We start from the raw sequence: 21,737 nt of genomic DNA on the forward strand, positions 1-21,737 counted from the left end.
CTTGGGAAAAGTAATAGGATAATTATAGAAATATCTGCTGGCTTCTTAACTTTGGCGTCACAATGTTGCAATAAAAATGCATGGTCTTAAAAATACAGACGATCTAAAGCAAGCGTTAATGTTTAAAACGATTCGGGCTTTAGGAATTGAGTTTTCTGAGAATAAAAACTTTTTTAAGTCAACAAAATTTTATTACAAACACTTAAAGGATGAAGATATGTCTGTGTATGATACAGATCTTGAAGATGATCTTGCTACGAATGACTGTAAACTAGCTATTGAAATGTTACACAAATTAGAGGAGATGCGGATACTTTATGAAGAATGAACACAAAAAATATGTTATTTAGAAATAGCGTAATCTTGCTTCTTTTGCAAAACGGATATATCTCTTTTTACTGTGAAAAGAATATGTATATAAGATAATCGGGTATCTCCGTATAGTTTTCATCATGGTAGCAAAAGAAAAGGATTTTGGAAATTGCTATAAATAGTGTTGACCACAAACTTAGGCAACATACAGTAAATGCACATATAGTTCGAAATGTACTGAATTACCCCTCTGTGATATATTGAACGTATTGCAAAATTGTCACGATTAAATCAATGTATTGAAAAGCAAGAGCGATTTCGATTGGAACCTTAGCGAAGTCAGATATCAGTTTATATAGTGAATATATTTTAGGTAAGGTCACTGGAAACATTCAAATTCATTTATGATATGTGTAGCATGATTTAAGAGGAAATAATACAGAAATAAGTTGTTTTTTTACTTAGAATCTGAAAAATTGTAAATATTACTGTCGGTAAAATTACAGTAATTAAATCAACTGTATTTTCAAAATATACACATTTATCTAAACATCCAAGGTGTCCACACCACTCTTTAATTAAGGTTCAACATATGCCTTTTCAATTATGCATTTGAAGTTTGTGCTGAGAAAATCAAGTGACGTGTTATTATTCAAAATTATGAACAAGGTGGTTTGAGAATGGCAAATGCTACATAATTTGTAGAGCCCTGAAAATATACATGCTAAAAAGAACTATATGAAATGGACACACATGGATTTATCTGTCTATTATTAACTTTAAAAAATTTGTTTTGAATCAGACATCAACATCTTGCTCAATCCTCTGTTTTATAAATTGCTGTAAAAATTATTTAGAAAGTATGGAGTGAACTCACAAGCAAAAATGTACATGTATATACACTGGAGAAAATTGTCATGGATCTGGCATTATGCGAAATTGATACGAACAGAACATAGTTATATCAAAACTTGTAAAAACAAAACAAAAATAGGTTTTCACAATAGTATTGATATACCAGTTACTGGAGAAACAATTTCTTTTGGTGAATTGAAAATGATAAATTGATTACAAGGAAAGTATATGTCAATATTACAGAAAATACATCTAAGATGGAAACGGGTAACTGACGATTGTCATTGCATAAGTTTAAAATCAAACGCTATCGCAGCCTGAAATTTTCAAATATCATGATTATTTAGGAATATAATTTGTTATGATCATTTCGTTCAACTGCAAATAAAAACGTTTGCATGAAAAATGGAGAATTAAAAAAAAGTAAATACAAAATCGTATGATATTTTCTTCTTACTACTGGAACATATCAATGGAATCAAGTAAAAATAATTTCAACCGAAAGTATGACGTTATTTTAAGCCCTTTCACATAATATGAAAATATAAGATAATGATAAATAAAACTACTGCCAGTCTGAAAATGTTATCAATTATGCATTTTTATCATTTTAATGTAAAACAAGTGAATCATATTTTGATTGTTAGAAGTCAGCTTAATGGAATATTTCATCATGAGATGTTTGCCACAAGCATTGGAATAGCAAACAGTCCGACGCATTTTAGTTTTCTAACAATATTGAAAATATATTCTATATAGATCACTTTTAAAACCAAATTTAAATATGAATGTCTTCATGAAGCTGTTTAAAGACATTCTTAGACTTGAGTAGTACATTTCAGATCTAAATCAAGTATGAAAATTAGTTGAAACGGTCAGACATGTACAATTTATTTTAATGGCAGATCAGGAATTTTGTTGTTTGCAGTTTGATTCGACTTAAATGCGTGTGTATACGGTACTTGTCTGAAATGTGCAGTGTCTAAATTCTGAGTTAAGGGGAAAAAAAGTTCCCATCTGCGTAAATCTATGATTATCTGTCTCTGGGTAAGAACATGGGTTATAAACGCAGTGATAGTTACATTTTGTTCTTTCGTTGTCTGCAAACGCATTTTAAATTTATTATCATATTTAAGTATTGAAGAAAAAAACTTCAGACTTCTCCAAACGATTGCAAAACTTGTAAGAATAGTTCTCTAAAATTGTCTGTACCGAACGTTATTCACTCGATCAGTCATGGTGTGTGCCCTCAGCGTGAATTATAACGTTTGCATTATAATAGAGAGTGAAATTATTAAGATCACCACAAATGATGTTGAACTATATTTTGCAATATGGAATTAGTCAAATTAGTCAATTTCAAAGTGTTTTCTTTGACTTGAATTGTTGTAGGTATTTATATCTCACTTTTTTAAATAATTTTTAGTGAGCACATACAGTCGCTGTCAGAACATTACTGACCCAGTTGATGACTGCAGAGTCTCAAAATTAGCGTGTGAGGTCGCGAAGAAACATGGCACACAATATTAATTACGATCACGAAATTAGGCTGTCGATGATGTCAAGTTTGTGTCTAAAGCAGGTTCTATATGGACAACACGGTTTCCATATCAGTTCATCCTTACATGAGTTAAACTATCACATGCACTGTGATACAATTTACAGCTCTTGATGTTACTGCTCATTTTACCATTACTATATATGTAAACTCGTGGCCAATGTTTGTTTATATTCAAGGCCAAAGCTTATTTATAACTTTATGCCCAATCTTTATTTGTAACTTCATGGCCAATGTTTATTTATAACTTCATGGCCAATATGTATTTGTAACTTCATGGCCAATGTTTATTTATAACTTCATGGCCAAAGCTTATTTAGAACTTCATGGCCAATATGTATTTATAACTTCATGGCCAATATTTATTTATAACTTCATGGCCAATGTTTATTTATAACTTCATGGCCAAAGCTTATTTAGAACTTCATGGCCAATATGTATTTATAACTTCATGGCCAATATTTATTTATAACTTCATGGCCAAAGCTTATTTATAACTTCATGGCCAATATGTATTTGTAACTTCACGGCCAATGCTTATTAATAACGGTGGTGAATTAGGACAATTTGGCATCAATGAGACTTCTATGTTAAAATGTGGGTGGGTGGATTGTATCCTAGCCACAATGGGAATTTAACATGGGGAATATTGGGCTTGTATAGCGACAAAGTATATTTGGCCAGTATAACGACAAGGGAAATGGAACAGGACTGACGTCACGGTACTGGACATTGGCAACAATGTTGCAAGTGGCTGACCTCAATAGGGCGAAACATCGACAGCAGGGACGAAAGCTATAACGCTTGGCGGTGCGGGGCGTATAACTTTATATAACGCTTGACGGTGCTGGACATCTAGCTTTATATAACTCCAGTCGGTGCGGGACATATAACGTTATAGACACAGACAAAGAAACAAATACACAAACACAAAACATCGATTAAAAATGTTCAGGCAAGAAAGTAAATCTTTTCGAGGCAATGGAGTTGCCCTGAAAAAGCCATTTAACTTTCTTCTTTTCCTTTCTTTCCTCCCTGCTTCTTTTTCAAAAGCACCTCAATTTTTGCATAACACTGATGTTCTATTTCTTCTCTTTTTTATCCTCATACTCTTCCTTCTCCTCTATCTCCTCTTTCTTCCTTTCTCATTCTCCTCTTCTTTGTCCAGCTTTGCATTCCATAATCTCATCCTTCTCTTTGTCCTCTACGTCTTCCTGTTCCTCCTTTTCTTGTCTAATTGCTTCCATTAATATCTCTTTCCCTTTCTTCAAATTATTGATTTCCATAACCAATCTGTGCGGTCTGTAAGAAACAAACTGCATCCTCACCAACATTTCCTCCACCATGCCAATCGTATCCAACACCTCTTGCAATTTCATAATCTTCTCCATGTGGATGGTTATGACAATCTCCTATCCTATCATCTAAGATTGCGTTCCCGTTTGCCTGCAGGCTTTCCGGCAGGATAGGGTCTGTTTGTGCGGAAAGAGAAAGATAACTCTTTCGTGTCCACAAGGCAGTCTACAAAACCTCTGTCTGTCTACTGGTGTTGTTGCTGCTGATGATCTCTCTCTACTCTCTCTGAAGTCTATACTTCTTGGTCCATTGTTCTTGTTGCTTTCTGATTTCGTCTTGAAACACCTCTTCTATCAGGTCTTGGGCCACTTCTAAAATCCTGACATTCTCTATCTCTTCAGGCTTGGGTATCAGGTTTTGTCTGACACGATGTAAGTGCACGTAGGCTTCGTTGAGCTTGGCTAGTCATAGGTTGACGAGTCTACAGTGGATGGCTAGATTGTTTCCGTTTGTTGGATTAAAGTCGCATATCATCTTACTGTATTAATGGTTAATGCCCCCACGGGGGAGGGGGCGTTGATATATTTATTCATGTGGAACGGGATAATACCCATCCTCCAACGCATTAATGCACTCACAGACTGCTGTTCATTGCTCTTATGAAGTCACTCCGGTTCCGTGCTTACACGCTCTTCTGGGCACCTGCTTTATAGAAAAGACGGAATCGGCCCACACACTCGCCTTTTTAAATGTCCGAAGTGGAAATGAAAGAAGGGACGGGAGGGATACACCAAACTTCGACTGGAAAATACCTGAAACGCCAGACGTACTATTTATAAAATTTTCCCAGTCATGTAAGTTTTTGATACTTTTTGATCAATTACGTGTAAGCCACAAATGTAATTAAAGTCACGCAATATTAAAATGGTATAATATTTTCCTATTTCCTAACTGACCAAATATTCGAGTACATAGCGTACATAATACAATACCATGAGTTTTTTGACCTAAATTGTTTAAGCGACATAATATGTGTTGTCAATATCAGGTCTCAGGTTTTAATTTGAACGGTTTCTAAAGGATGGTTTGGTCGAATTGGGATTCCAAGCCAAAATAGAATCCCTATAATAATGAGGCGATTTTAAAAGCCCTAAAACGGATGGCTTTATGATTACAGATTGAAGATCCCGCGGCGGTCTTCTTCTTATTTACACTCCACCGCACTCCGAGATTCTTTGCTGATTTTGGTGGTATTTTGAGTTTAGGAGTTTGTGCTACTACACTTGCAAAAGTCTCCTGTTGTTGTTATTGGTGGTGGTGTTTTTCCGGAACGTGGACCGGGTTTTCCTGGGCAGTCAAGAGCTATAGCCTGGCCCCTGATTGAACTTCCATTCCTTTAACTCGGGAAGTTGCTCTATGCAGCTTGGTCGGCTGTTAGTGTTTGTTTACCTGTTGAGTCATAGTCGGTGGGCTGCAAACAAAATAGGTCTGCATGGGTAGCTCCCTCTGTTGTTGCTGCTTTTTACCACTTCTACGACTCCTGGGCCTTTTCCTTACTTCACATTATTTGTCCTATATTAAGAGCAATGTTGTCCTGTTTGCCTGTTCTCTTAACCTCCAACCGGAGGTTGCTAAGAGACCAAGGCCTGTTAGTGCGCTCAACGCTTGGCAGCAATCATCTCCGTCGCTAGCTCCATTGTTGATTGCGCTGTTGCTTGCTGCTCTGTTCACTTCTGATTATGGCTAGACGGGAGACCATACAACGTTATATGACTCAGGCTCGGACGCGATATAAATCATCCCTACGGTTTTTAAGGTACGAACATTAAAGCTTATCTTATGGTGAAGGATATAGAGAAGGGAAAGAGCATATATTCACAGTGTTCATTTTTAAAACAAACCACCAACACACTTTCCAAACATAACATTTTCATTCAATACACGATTTAACAACAATATATTTTTTTCTTCAAACAAAACATGTTTGATACGGTTGAAAACATTGGGAAGTCAAATTCTACTTCCACTATTGGAGGTCGTTGGGCCATATGTACACTAAATTTCCTAGCTAAAGACAAGGGATATCCATAACGGTCACAAAACCATGGATCTACTTTTTCATCCTGCCTAAAAGCCTAGAAGAGTCAGGATCAAAATAAGTCACTAAAAGTTCTAAGGGATATCCAAGACTGCGTTGATGAAGAAAATACACACAATATTGTCCACACACCATATCATCTGTGCCTTGCAATTTCACATTATTTAAGCGAGTTCTCTGGGCATTTCTTCTCATAAAGTTGATGATGGCTTCTTCCAAACATGGCAATCCATCCGAATCAAAATACTCTGCACAAGCATCGAGGGGAAAGTAGACATCTACCCAGTGGGTTTCTGGGAGATGACTGTCGCCCGTGTTGATGACATAAGCGTGATGGTCTTTAGGTTGGCGATGAGGCAATTCATCTTTGGCGCATATGACAGGATTCCAGGAAGCGGTGTACAAACTGTTGTGCGAAAGGTAATAATGTTCCCAGGTATCCATTTTTTCTTCTTTCACAGGTAATGATAAATCATCAATTCAATCCTGACGTTTTGCTTGAAAATCTCTGTCAAGTAAACGTTTCTTTGCTTCATCTCCGTACTCTGAGCCACGAGAGATTATATGCGACGAATCTTTAGAGCAGTCAATGGAGGTGAGTAATGATCACTCAAGTCTTTATACCACTGATGCAATACTGCTACTTCTGAGATGAGACCCCAAGCGTCCTCCAGATACTCGTCCAATTCATCGTGTTGAATTTGACTCGGATGATCGTTTATACACCCATAGCAATCTTTGTTGGTCAACCCTCTAATGGGTTCTGCCAGGTGTTTGGCGAAACAAGGGAGTAAACGTTGTTCTTGCTCTGGCCATGTGGACATAACCATCCCTTCTTCGTCTTTGTTTTCTCGGTAGGTGGTTCTGCTTCCGCGATATCCTCCCATCCATTTCCAAAGATTCTCCACCATTCAAAGAGGGATAACAGTCTTCCATCGTTTCTAATAGTCTATTCTAGACTTTTCTGAAACTGTCCATTTCTAGAGTGTTGTCGAATTCGGCATACAAGATGACGTTCACCGTCTCGGTTAGAACTTTTGCAAACTGAAGTTCTACACGCAGTTAACCGGATGTTATAGGGTGGAAATGTCCCTCGTCGCTGCCTTGGTTTGGGTGAAGTCAAAGGCTCACAAACTGTAGCCTCCTGCACAATCGTAGTACGATGTGCTTGCCGGAGCTGGTGTTGGTCCCTAACTGTCCCGCGAATTCGTGCAGGGACCAGGAAAAATACGATCGCGACTAATTCTTCTGGGCAAAGTTAGGTTCGAAGGGCTTGATACACAAGGTCAAGCCATCGCGAACAGACAATCTTCGATCTAGGATCGGAGTCAAGCGGCAATGGTGAAAGTTTTCTCTTCCACTCGTCGTATCGGATACTTGACATTCGTTCGGCTCAAAGTGTGGCTGATGTAGCTTCTCACTTTAGGTAACACTTCCACACGTCGAACGTAGTGTCTGGCTTCTTCGATGAATGTTTTGTACTCGTTGAAATTAGCCATCAAATGGAAAACAGTATTGTTGAGCCTTGGTTTGGGTGAAGTCAAAGGCTCACAAACTGTAGCCTCCTGCACAATCGTAGTACGATGTGCTTGCCGGAGCTGGTGTTGGTCCCTAACTGTCCCGCGAATTCGTGCAGGGACCAGGAAAAATACGATCGCGACTAATTCTTCTGGGCAAAGTTAGGTTCGAAGGGCTTGATACACAAGGTCAAGCCATCGCGAACAGACAATCTTCGATCTAGGATCGGAGTCAAGCGGCAATGGTGAAAGTTTTCTCTTCCACTCGTCGTATCGGATACTTGACATTCGTTCGGCTCAAAGTGTGGCTGATGTAGCTTCTCACTTTAGGTAACACTTCCACACGTCGAACGTAGTGTCTGGCTTCTTCGATGAATGTTTTATACTCGTTGAAATTAGCCATCAAATGGAAAACAGTATTGTTGAGACTCAGTCTCAGATGGATATCCACTGCGTTCAGTTAATATATTTCTTGCAAACACATGTCCAAATGCAAACGATCCAGTTCTAAACTGAGTCCTTGCAGGATTTTCTTTCGACGGCTCATATTTTTGAGGATCGTCATCTGCTGTTAGGACAGTGTCGTTAAACTTGTATACGCCTGCTGTGTCAGGTTTCCATGCCACTCAAGCATCCATATGAGTGTTCTTGGGCTCTGTTCTGCACGTCAGGGGATTTTCCAGGTACGCACGGTAATGGTAAGCAGCCATGCTGCTGATGACGAGTTTGTCATTAACGTACAAATCCACTTAACTGAACATGGAATGCATGAAATTGTTGACCCGGGCTACTCTAGCATCGGCTCCCGGAGCGGTGTCGTCCGTTTTGATCACTTTGACTTTCTGGTACAAGTAACTGGCATTCAGATTGATAAAATCTTCGCGCTGCCCTTTCATTTCAAAGTCGATGCGGGCTGAGGTTGTCGAAGAGGAGATAGGATGAAATTATACCCATTGAAGTTCATGCATCTTCATATTAGTGGGTGGCATGGCAAACAAATATAGTTCCGACTTCGAACATTCGCAAGACTCTCGGTGCATCATTGATTTCTCTCTTAGATTTAATAATCAAAGACGTATAATTCTCGGACCAGTCCTCTTTTATTGGTCTTTCTAGTTCTAGGGGTGTGAAGTCCACTGAAGTGGTGTCTTCGTCGTCTCTTTCTATCTTGACCTTGCTGTGGAGTCAGGGAAGCAGGAATGGATGACCGGGCAGCTTCCTGGCATTTGTCAACGTTTCTCGTGGGCCCATAATCTCTTTGCCTGTTTGAAGCAAGATATTTTTTTCTGCTCTCAAGAAGGTTTCTTTTGGGATTCTATTTTTCGATGATGACAGTTTGGAGAAATTCTTTTCCACGCGTCAATGCGGCATCTTTCAAAGCGTTCAATCATTGTGTCACCATCGGTTTCAAAACATGAGCCACCAATTTCAGCATATCTCCTAATCTATGTCCTCGCTGTCGAGTCACTTTATGGTACTTGACGATGACCAAGTCTTTACCAAAGAGCGCATTGAATTGGGCAACTATCGTGTCCACCAGATGTTGACCGTTAAACTAATAGCCTTCAGTAAGTTTCAACAGATCTGCCGTGGAGTATCGGGAGACACTTGTCGTTTTACGTAGGCATCAACAGTTTCGTTTTCATTCAAGTATTGTTGCACTTGGTCGTTTAGACCTTCGACCTCAACCGTGTCTTGATTTGCAGTGATGGTTTTTATTTGTGTAGGGTGAATCATTTCCAACAAAGCCACTTCCCAATGGGCCTCATGCTTCACTTGGATGGCCTGAGGTAAATTGGCCGTGAAACAGCACAAAGTATTGTGGGAAAACATATTCGTGGATCTGTCACTGGGTAACTTTAAGTAAAATCTGTTATTCATAATTCTAGAATTCTGCTGTCCGAGGAGTCACTGGACCCAGAGGGGTGTCTAAGAGAGGATCATTGTGATTGTTGTTTTGGTGATGACTCATGGGAGGGTGGCTGGTATTGGCCGCAAGACTCCCTTTGTTACCATTAGAGTATTTCAGAGAAGAATTGGGGAGAATGTAACCGATGCAACTACTCAGTAAAATGATCCACAATTGTTTGTCTCCTTGTTGCAAACTCATATTTGCAATGGCTGCACCGATGACACAAAACACCACAAAGAATTGGGAGAAAAAGAAAATTTGCGTTTTAGGCACACGTTTTCCACACCACACCCACAAGGGTTGTTTTTGTAGATCTTGCAGAGAAGAACTGAGTGAAGGAGTGGTTATTGTTGTGGTTGAGGCTGTGCTGAAGGGCATGATGGTAGCTTCTTTTTATAGTTGATGACTTGCGAAGCGTCGATCAAGGAGTCGAAATGCGGCGGCTATCCTTTCCAAAGTACTTTGACTTTTCTGACCTGACGTTTTTCCACTTTTTGTTTTCTTCAATCGAGAATGCTTTCGGTCTCGTACACTTCGACTTAAAATTGGTCACACGTTGTAACTCAGGCAAGTAAAAAGTTCCTTTAAAAACTTCCCCGTTCATGTCTTCACGGCCATGCACTAGTCCAGTGACACGAAACAAATTGGTGGTCCATGTGGGTAAGTAACCTGTGTCGAAAGTGCGTTTGGTTTTGCCAATGCGCACCCAATCTTCTGGTGTCAACCCTTTACTTTTCTTTGGGACAGCCATAGTTGGGGACGTACCAAACAGTTACTTAAAGATGGTCACTTCGTTGTCGGGAGTCACTTCTTGGGGAGCATATCCGATGCTCCGATGGTAGGATTATCTTTGATCAGGAGCGGTAAGACGTCGATGTACTTCAGAGTGTGTTGATGCGTAAAATATTTCCACATGCATTCCTTCAAGGTGCGTTGAAAAGGTGGAGAGGAAGAAAGGAGGAAAGAAAGTATAAGAAAGTTAAACGGTCCTTTTCAGGGCCACTCCATTGCCTCGAAAAGATTTTCTCTCTTGCCTAAACATTATTTTATTAGCCCATGTTTGTGATTGTGTATTTGTTTATTTGTCTGTGTTTAAAAAGTCATATGTCCCGCACCACCAGGCGTTATATAAAGTTATATGTCCCGCCCGGCCAAGCGTTATATAATGTTAGATGTCGAACACCACCAAGCGTTAATATAAAGTGATATGTCCCGCCCCGCCAAGCTTTATATAAAGTCATATGTCCAACACCGCCAATCGTTATATATAGTTATATGTCCCGCTCCGCTAAGCGATAAAGCTTCCGCTTTCTTTCCCGCTGTATCAATTTTGCTCGATTGAGTTCAGCCACTTGCAACATTGTTTCCAATGTCCAGTACCATGGCGTCACCCCTGTTCCATTTCCCTTGTCGCTATACAGGTCCAATAATTTCTGTCGCTATACAAGTCCAATATTCCCTATGTAAAATTCCCCTTGTGGCCAGGGAGCACGCCTCCCCCCACTTAACATAGAAGTCTAATTGACGCCAAATCATCCATATTCACTACGTATAACTTTATTGCTAATCTTTACTTACAACTTTATGGCCAATCTTTATTTGTAATTTCATGGTCAGTCTTTATTTATAACTTCATAGTCAGTCTTTATTTGTAACTTCATGGCCAATGTTTATTTATAACTTCATGGCCAATCTTTATTTATAACTTCATGGTCAATCTCTATTTGTAACTTCATGGCCAATCTTTATTTATAACTTCATGGCCAATGTTTATTTATAACTTCATGGGCAATGTTTATTTATAACTTCATGGGCAATCTTTATTTGTAACTTCATGGCCACTGTTTATTTATAACTTCATGGCCAATCTTTATTTGTAACTTCATGGCCAATCTTTATTTGTAACTTCATGGCCAATGTTTATTTGTAACTTCATGGCCAATGTTTATTTGTAACTTCATGGCCAATGTTTATTTGTAACTTCATGTCCAATATTTATTTGTAACTTCATGGCCAATGTTTATTTATAACTTCATGGCCAATCTTTATTTGTAACTTCATGGCCAATCTTTATTTGTAACTTCATGGCCAATCTTTATTTGTAACTTCATGGCCAATCTTTATTTGTAACTTCATGGCCAATCTTTATTTGTAACTTCATGGCCAATCTTTATTTGTAACTTCATGGCCAATGTTCCGTTCAAGATACTGCTTCTTCATTTGTATGCATATCGTCGAAGCATCAAATAGGATATTTTCAAATATAATTATGTCTCTTTTTTCATAACAAAGAGAAGTGTTGAATGTCTGAGTTTGTCATAATTTCAATTTTGCATCAAACATGCATCTCAATAGTTCGTTAAATCGACCTCCCACCCACCCTTAACTATGTCTTGATACTGATGGACTGTTTGTAGGTCTGCCGTCACCTGTCAATTAAAACGTGCAATGCTGCATAAAAACTGTCCGGACACACCCGCGCAGCACTGTTTAAACTTTTACCGGTATTTGGTAACAACAACTGAATGTAGCAACGAAATTCAGAATCTCAAAAGGACTTAATTTTGTGTTGTTTCCACTTAGCGCTTTAGACCAATCGGCCACTCGGGGCCCCTTACGTAAAAAATACCGGTAAGCGTTTAAAATGCACGCTGAAATGATGTTGACATACCTGTCTGCAAATATTGCGTCGATTTTATGCACATAGTACATTAGACACACAAATAATTCAACAATATGAACTCGGAGGGGGGGGGGGGGCTGATTTATTTGACTAGTACAGCAAGCGAGCTCTGTTGGTAACGCATATCTTCTACATAGTGGTTAACCTGGAAAAAGGCCATTTAAAGTTTTCTTCTTCCTGGCTTTATTAATGATTTACAGCACATTGTTATTCAGACAAGAATACGCATTTCAGAACAAAAAGGAACCAAATCAAATTAAAGAAAGCAAAGAAAATTAAATTTTCCTTAATACTTTCTGACTTTAAATAGATGTTCAACATTCATCGAAGAAATTAAGATTCTACGAAAAACAAAAATGTTTCTTTTGCACTGGTGTAGAACGCGACACTATGCAAAACATTTCCATGACTTCTCACAAAATTGTTGCTTACATCAGTAAACACGCTTGTAGCTGCGCTCGTTTATTTCTAGGCCCAGTGTATTTGATATTAAAGAAATTCAATACAATATTGTAAAGTTAAATTCATATTTGACACTATTTTTTACAGATTAGAAATATAAACTTAAAGCAGATGTTTATATCAGCAAAATTATTTTCCTGATATTAAACACTTTCGCACACCAGTCTTTACACACACACACACACACACACATGTCTACCATCATACTCCACTGGTAAGTATAATAAGTACAAATATCACATCACATCAACAAAAAGGATTTACAGAAATGTAATTGTCGCTAGGTCAATATCCAATTAGTTTACTAGGGCTCTGGAAAACATTTTTACTGAAAACTTCGGAAAATTGAGATACGCCTCTTGTTATATGATGCAAACATCGTAACGTTATTATTGTTGATCACTGTACCTGTCTTATGATTTGGCTTTGGCTTACAAAGCTAATGGGGGTTTATGGGTGTTTAAATGAAGCAACTGACATATTATAAACATTGCGTTAATTCATTACAAAGGAGTATAATAGAGCAGGAATTATCAAAAATACACAAGGTCTAGACTTTCCGTTATGCTTGTAATTTGATTTGCTTCCCAAAATGAATGACATGTTTAAAATGAATCGCACTAATAGAAAAATCTGAAAAACAAAATCTGTACACGTAGAAGATGGAAAATAGAGTAGCTTACACACGAGTTCATTGGTATGGGATTGGTACGTGAACCACGGGTGACCGAGTGGTTTGAGACACTCGACATTACAGATCACTAACATTGCACCTATATGTGTCCGAATCCGAGCTGGGCTAACATGGGTATGTAAGAAAGATTGCCAGTAGGTCGGCGTTTCTTCCTGAGATATTCCCGGATTCCTAATCAACTAAATGTACTGGCCGCCATGTGTAGCCAGCCTATCGTGTGCTGAACAACGGCGCCAAACTCCACAAAACCAAATCATTTAGTATGATAACTATACAAGTTTGAATAATTTATATACCACCAGCTGCTTATGCCCAGTTTCATATTGTCAAAAGAAGACGAGCGCAAGGGTTATATTCCTCAGATAACATTAAAATCTTTCCATTGCTCAATAACTTAACTGCCGTGTGTACTTGCTTATAAGACAAGTCCAATTGCAAACTGCACAGACCCAGATCTGCCATCTCGGTTAAATACAATTAGTATTAAATTTCAAAACAACAATTTGTATTTATTTTAAAATGAGTAAATGCGCATTTATGACATTTATGACTTGTACTATAAACCAATCTAAATAAGATCAGATCTCCACTGACAGTGACCGCTTAAGAGTCATATTTAGGCAACCCATGTTCTTACCATAATCGCTAATTGTATCAGCCATTCAGATAAAGTCTTATATCTTCGCGTTTGGAGACTGAGCAGTGTGGATGAAGAGCATGAATAAGTACCGAACGATTTTATTCACTTTCAGATTTTAGGAAGCTGCATTTCCATTGGTTGATTCATGGGTCACCAGGATATGACCCATAACCGGTCGTCGTCAGATATTCACGGACGACAGCGGAGAACTGCTTTTAATCAGATTGACTACCTTAATCTGTAATGTTTCAAACATAATAACACTGGAGATTCTGTGTTGAAAAATAATGACATCACACGCATTGGAAATTTTGTGTTGAAACAAAATGACACCACACGCACTGGACATTCTGTGTTGAAACATAATGACATGACACGCATTGGACATTCTGTCTTGAAAAATAATGACACCACACGCACTGGACATTCTGTGTTGAAACATAATGACATGACACGCATTGGACATTCTGTGTTGAAACATAATGATATCACACGCATTGGACATTTGTTGTTGTTGAGTTTAATTATAGAGGCGTGCGCACAACTGTGCATGTGCCACTTTTTTCTGACTGCACCGCAGCCTGCTAGTTGTTCCTGGGAAAGGGAATGTTGCCACCTCCCCCAGGCTTTTATTGATTCAAGGAACCCTGATAGTTTGACCTCAATCTGTGGGTCCATAAAGGTCCCATACAGTTGAATGGTTGGCTGTCATTAGTGGGAAGGAGAGCTCGGGAACGGTCCTGCTTGCTTTACATCGCTGGTTTCTTGTTGCATTTGCCTGGTGTTTCTTGCGATTTTATTTTCGATTTCTTTTCTTCTTCTTCAAAATGTTCTTAAAAAAAAGGGGGAATGTTCTATGCTGTTTATAGAGGTTCTTAGTAGAAATCATGTATGAAGAGAGATTTTCAAGGTTATTATGGTATTACTAGTCGAGGTGTTTAGGGTGTGCTTCCTACGTTATGTTATTTATAAGTTTTTAGATATTGCCTCTTTAAGTTATTTATTTATTAATGTTTTTAGAGATTGAATGTTATTTATACTTTATTTAGCAAGAGACCGGAGTCCTAGCCGATTACACGGTTACATTGGACATTGTGTGTTGAAACATAATGACATCACACGTATTGGACATTCTGTGTTGAAAAATAATGACATCACACGCATTGGACATTCTGTGTTGAAAAATAATGACATCACACGTATTGGACATTCTGTGTTGAAAAATAATGACATCACAAGTATTGGACATTGTGTGTTGAAACATAATGACATCACACGCATTGGACATTCTGTGTTGAAAAATAATGACATCACACGCATTGGACATTCTGTGTTGAAAAATAATGACATCACACGTATTGGATATTCTGTGTTGAAAAATAGTGACATCACATGCACTGGACATTCTGTGTTGAAAAATGACGTCTGTTTTCAATGTTGTATTTATTCAGACGGAAATTTCTTCTTTGAGTTATAATTCTAAATAATACTCGGCTTTTAAATGTTAATGTTTGTAAAACTGGGCCTTTTTTCTCGCACAACAAATTAAAAGTGCATCGCCTAAGTCATATTGAACGAAATTATTCGCCCTTCTTTCTCTCTACGATTTTCATTAAAATAAAAATAAAAATATGTGATTAAAAGAATCTCAAGTAGGTAATGATTTAATATTAAATTTAAGAAAAACGTTAAATAATGTGAAAGTTTTGCCCGACACGGCCGGAAAAAGAAGGACATTATTCAACTTGATTCATAAATTCAAAAACAAATCATCACCCATTTGAAATCCTCATCAAACCACTCCATTGTATACTGTATATACTCGCTCATAAGATGAGTTCAACTGCAAACTGTACAGACCCAGATCGGCATAATGCACCGGCATATATTGGTATCTGCAGTTTGCTAGGAGTAATCGGTAGAACAACAACATAAACCCTGATCTACAGTTCCATTATGCTACGGCAGATCAGGATCTATGCTGCTTGCAGTTGGACTGGACCTCTAGGCGAGTAATGACGGTAATCTTATCATTAAAGGCTCATATTTTATTTGTACTTCTAAGGAAATTACATCGATGTAATAAGTCCAATCCAGTTCCAAAATATCTCTTATACTGTCATACTGGAAAATGAAATGCATTTAAATCAAAACAAAAACAGTATATTTATTGGACATTTACCTTGTCTACTACTCCTTCAGCGGACAAGTAGTTCCCCCATCTCCCACTCGATACTTAATATGAAATTGTTTATACAATTTCACAGTGACCACACACTGATCACCAAACAATATAATTACTTAATTGGCTGATGAGGTTTCGACGTTTCTAGAAGAATTCAATAACTTTCCGTTGGTTGGTTTAGGTCACAAGAATAGGCAAGTTAGACACAAAATGAGCAGTGTAATATTAGGTGTATGAAAGGAAATAACTGAGCAAACAGATTGATTCCAATTTTGGAGTCATTTTCATTTCTTGTATTCCGGTTGTAAGTTTACAGACGTGTTTTATGTTGTACTTATGTATTATTCGAGAGAGAAAAAATCGTTTCTTGGACTGTTAATTAGAAATAGAAAGTGCTCATTATTAGGCCATTATGTAACTATTGTGGATTATTCGAAGGAGTTCTGGAAGACGCAATCTTGACAACGTAACCATTCTGGGCGGACTAGTCTATTTCCGATTTTGAAATATATGCAGAATTTTTCATTTATTTAGGACTTTGATAACATGTTATTAGGATGATTCAAGAATCACATTATAATACTGTCAGTTCCTCGCAATAATTAAATTCTTTGTTATGTTTTAAAAAACTTGTTTGATTTTGCTTCTTTCTGTTACTCAGATTGTGACAATATAGTCTTAACAAGTGAAATGAGTTTTGCACATGGAGGAATAGTTCTTAATATTGTGTTTGAACTTGTGTGGCTCTTTGAACCTGTCAATGCATTTAATGCGAACCGATAGTCGTAATGATATCAGATACAATGCATACAGCTGCACGTACAGAACGCCGCTAACGTGTAGATATGTGCATATGATTCTGTTACTGAGCAACATGCATGGTGTAAACTTCGGTCGCTCGTAGAGTACCCTCTGACTGAAATCAAGGTAGACTTTGATAAAGTTTAAAGATGTAATTCTCTGTCATATCATCCATTTGAGGTGATTTCTTTATTTTAAGGTGGTCGCGAACCTATGGAAGATGACATATTCTGGAAGTCCGTTGACTGCGACCGGTGAAACAAAAGCGACTGCTGTGGATACGAGGTGTCCATCTATTCCATCACAACGCACCGGCGCATAAATCTGCCATTGTGACAGATTTCCCGAAGAAGCCAAACATTCAAACTTTGCCACATCCGCTATACAACCCTCATTTAGCGCCAAGGGATTTTTTGGCATAATCATCAAATATTCGATGAGGGCAGATGTTTTGAAAGCCGCCATTCAGTTATAAGTGCAGTTTTCCAGTGTGTGAACTACATGCGAAATACGAAAACATGAATACAAAATGGCATTTATAAAATAGATATTCAGAATTAGGTTGAGACAGTTTCAAATGAAGTACCTTAAGGGGATACACAGACGCACGCGCGCGCGCGCGTGTGTGTGTGTGTGTGTGCTTTGGATTTTTAACGTACCTTTAACAATTTTGCAGTCATATCGCTACGATGTTTGTATTTATTTATTTATTTATGACATAGTCTGTACACTTTGCCTACAGTGTGTGCAGTTTCATAATTTTGATATTATACATTTGAACATATCATTTTATGTGTATCTGATTGGTCCAAAAGAGCCGATGAAACTATTGTGCAGTATTCTTTATATTGATTGGCTGCGATCGTGGAAAAACCTTTCTAACCCCGTCTTCTGGAATTTTTTGTTTTGATTGAACATTGAACATTTTTGGCCGCCACTTTTTCATTCTTCTCGCGAAAGGGAATAGGGAATAAACTGTCTCGTCTATTTTAATATTGCCAACTTGTCTCCACAGGGTTTTGTTATGTCATTTATAACATATCATATTATGAGTAATGGCAAGAACCCCAAGATAAAAACAATAACAACAAATATAACTACCGGTATGGCTTAGATGAAAACGAGGGTTGGGGTGGGAATGGATGAGCGATATATCTACAGCAATATCTGCAGAATGGAAACCACCCTGGATATGAACTTGGTTTAAATGTGAACTTACTGAAGTAAATAAATTCATCTTTGTTCACATGATAATGTAGACACAGCGTCTTTACGCGATAAATATGTGATACAAGTCCGACTCAAAATGAGATTCGTTTATGTTTTCTGTACCATCTAATGTTCCAGATCAAATACTGCAAACATCCGGTCACAAATACATTTCAGTACATATGTGTATTTCTGCATCCAGTAACCTTCTTTTGACAAAAATATCGCACCAATGTAATGTTTAGTTATGATGTGAAATTTCAAACACTGTCACTGTGTTGTGTAGGCCAACTCAGACCTGTACTGTGCACCGTATCAAATAATGTGACATCACACGCATTGGACATTTCATTTTGACAAATGTTATGTCTTTTGTAAAATGTTCTTTTTATTTGGATTGACGCTTATTTTTTGGTTTATAGTTATCAAAAATGTATGAGCAAAAGCTGGATACTTTATTAATGAGTTTCATAAATTCAATATTAAATGGATACCCATTTGAGATCCTCTCTCTGTCTCACACTTTCTCTCTCTCTCAATATATATATATATATATATATATATATATATATATATACATATGTGTTTGTGTGCGTACATACATATATACACACGCACGCACGCACGCACACGCACATACATACATACATACATACATACATACATACATATGCAACACCAACACCTGTCCACGTGTCATGTTGTAAATAAGTACATGTTGTAATTGGAAACTGATATTTCAGGCAGACCTTCTTCATTTATGAATGTAATACTTGCATATGCTGACGTACATTGTAAGTAATCCTTCACTGTCCGTGTTTATTTATATGGTTTCACTAAGTATTAAAGTTTTGCTTTTCATTCGATGGAGTCCTGGAGAGGAACAGGTTTTCTGCCAGCCGTGAAAGCAACAGCAACAACAAAAATGGTAAGAAGATATACAACATGCGCGAGACGACGACATTAAAGATGACAAAAAATGGCAACATACGTGCAACTACTTCAACGACGACAACGATGATGATAATGACGATAATACATTTTTATGTATATTTGTTGCTTTGTTATGATCTGAGAATAATGGAGGTTGAATTTAATGGAGCATGGCAGACACACAGAAATGAAAATCTCTCGCTATAACAAATACATCTTTATATCCAATGGATCTTTATAGACACGACACCGATAGTTTTATCAATAAACAAACGTGGTACTTTTACTTTACTACTAACATTATTAATACTCATAATGACGCTAATATTCATACGAATTTGTGTTAAGACTATGACGTTCATTGCAACAAGCCAGTTCAATTACTAATAATACTATACGTAGCTACATGTGCAATTAATAACTGAGGCTTACCTATTGCAGCCATGTATTCATCAAACTGATCACAGGTGGTAAGCTCCCATTTTCCGCAGATGTCTGCCATATTAAATGTAGATCTCCTGCAAAATATTTCCTGGAAGTCGGCACAGAAATTTGGTGAAGAACTGATTCCTTTGCAAGAGTGAGATGGTCGCTAAAACGTTATGGCTACACGCAAGTGCGTAGAGTAAGGTAATGAAACATAAATTAGATATCCTTAATGGTATAGAGAGATACAGCCGGCGTAAAAAAAAAAAAAGTACGACTTAGCTGCCGATTAAAATTTCAATTATGCCAGCCGCTGGTCCTGCAGCTCGTTTGTTTACAATTGCCACGGGAAGTTATATCATTTGCTCGATTTTGTTTGTATTAGGGCTTGCTGATTCACCAACCACTACAATTTAAAACATGGATGGCATTTGTTGTTTTGAACGATATGACACCCAGAAGAGTTAGTTTGAATGTCATAGGTAATATTTAGCCTACACTGCTCTCACCCTGTGACACGGTCTGAGCATTTTACAAGTTCTGGGGAAACAAATGCTACGCACATAATATACAAATATGAATTAGGTCGAGCTATTTATTACAATATTATTTTGAATAAGGTTACTTGAGCAAAATATGACGAATAATGTTGAAATTTAGTCTGCAAGTGCCTCATATCCATTTTTATTTGAAGTTCGTCCTCAATTTAATGTAGTCTGCGTAGTTTTCGGAACTAAGTTCGTATCTGGTTATCAATATATAACTAGTCCAGTTGGCGTATTCTTCGATCAGATGCTTCGTTCGAATTTAGCATTCACGCGTTTAACTTTTGAATCTGGCTGTGGGATATGTAACGAAGTAAGAGCCATGAGTTGTTTCTTGAAAATAAAAACAAAGTTAACTCGGTAATCCCCCTCCCCTTTTGTATTTACGTCCCAAGCTGACTCACCGATGCGAAAATGTCAATCTAACCATACATGCGGAAAGTGTCCCGCAAACTCTGAAGATTTCGTTAATTTGCATGGCCGTGTTTTAAGACGTAATTGCCTTATATGTATAACATAAATCGAAAAAATAACGTTTTGTATATTTCACATTATATTTTACTGAGACCCTGTGAATAGTTTTTGCTGCCAATTATTGTAAATATCCGACGAAATATTAAATGCAAACAGGTATATTGAGGGTACACCCCCCACAAATAAAACATTCTGTGTTAAGGACCCCCTGAAAGGCACATAATTATATATATATGCCTGTTTGCTTAATTTTTGCATCGCAGGAAGTGGTTCATGTGTGATGCTCCGACATGTGTTTTCCGTGATTGTGCTATTTCAGAACTTTCAAATACGGTACTATATTAGAGCTAATACATGTCGATATAACAGAATCTTCGTTTTTGATTGTTTCTTTCGTACCTGTATACTAATAAAACCTTAAAACATACATTGGCTAATTCATGTCTGTAAAGGTATTGTACAAGGTGAACGGAACGAATCATATATCATTTTTTATGTAATGTGGAGATGCACAAAAGTTTCGGCACTTAACAGTTTAACAATTTTCAATGAAAAGGTAGCAATACATTACTTGGTAGCTGTCACTTTCAGTCGACATTACTTTAGCAGAATTTTTTTTTACGGCAGACAGTCATTTAGATACCCTGTCAAGTCGTTTGTCATACATAACTTTTTGGAAATATATATTTCTATGTAGGATTAATATGTATCATATGTCGGTTTTTGTCCATGACTATATACTATGTATATTTAATTTGTATTGTCCGATTGACTTTTGTCCATAATTCAGGATACGAGTTTAGGCCTACTTGAGTTTTTTCTTTATGCAAGCTTTTCATTACCTAGCTAGTTGTTGTCTAGTATTGTAGAATTATATATTAGTATTAACCTTTGTAGGTAAAATTGTTTTCTTTGATCTGAGTTAAGAATATTGGTATTCAGCTGCAAAAACACCTGGTATGCCTGATGTTCTTTTACCAAAGCGTTCGTAAGAGATCCAGCCTTGTTTACAACTTATACTATTCTGGAAATGAATTTGATGGGGAAATGACACTCGTCCTGGTTCTGTTATTGTGTCAGCGTTTTTATATAAATGCAGCGATAACCAGAATGAATCAGTCCTCTCAACATCTGTCC

General features: G+C 37.5%; 1 protein-coding gene across 1 annotated transcript in view; it reads right to left on the reverse strand.

Moving 5' to 3' along the window:
- Positions 1 to 19,874, reverse strand: part of LOC149777613 (sodium/calcium exchanger regulatory protein 1-like) — a 44,096-nt gene extending 24,222 nt beyond the window's left edge. The window contains exon 1 of the mRNA XM_089942268.1: positions 19,588 to 19,874. Coding sequence (XP_089798394.1) covers positions 19,588 to 19,657 — 70 coding nt within the window. The 5' untranslated portion in view covers positions 19,658 to 19,874. The remainder of the gene's footprint in view (positions 1 to 19,587) is intronic.
- Between the last annotated feature and the right edge of the window lie 1,863 nt (positions 19,875 to 21,737).

Source organism: Sinohyriopsis cumingii, chromosome 18 (genome assembly GCF_028554795.1).
Source record: "Sinohyriopsis cumingii isolate HCF-2022 chromosome 18, ASM2855479v2, whole genome shotgun sequence".
Classification (NCBI taxonomy): Eukaryota; Metazoa; Mollusca; class Bivalvia; order Unionida; family Unionidae; genus Sinohyriopsis; species Sinohyriopsis cumingii.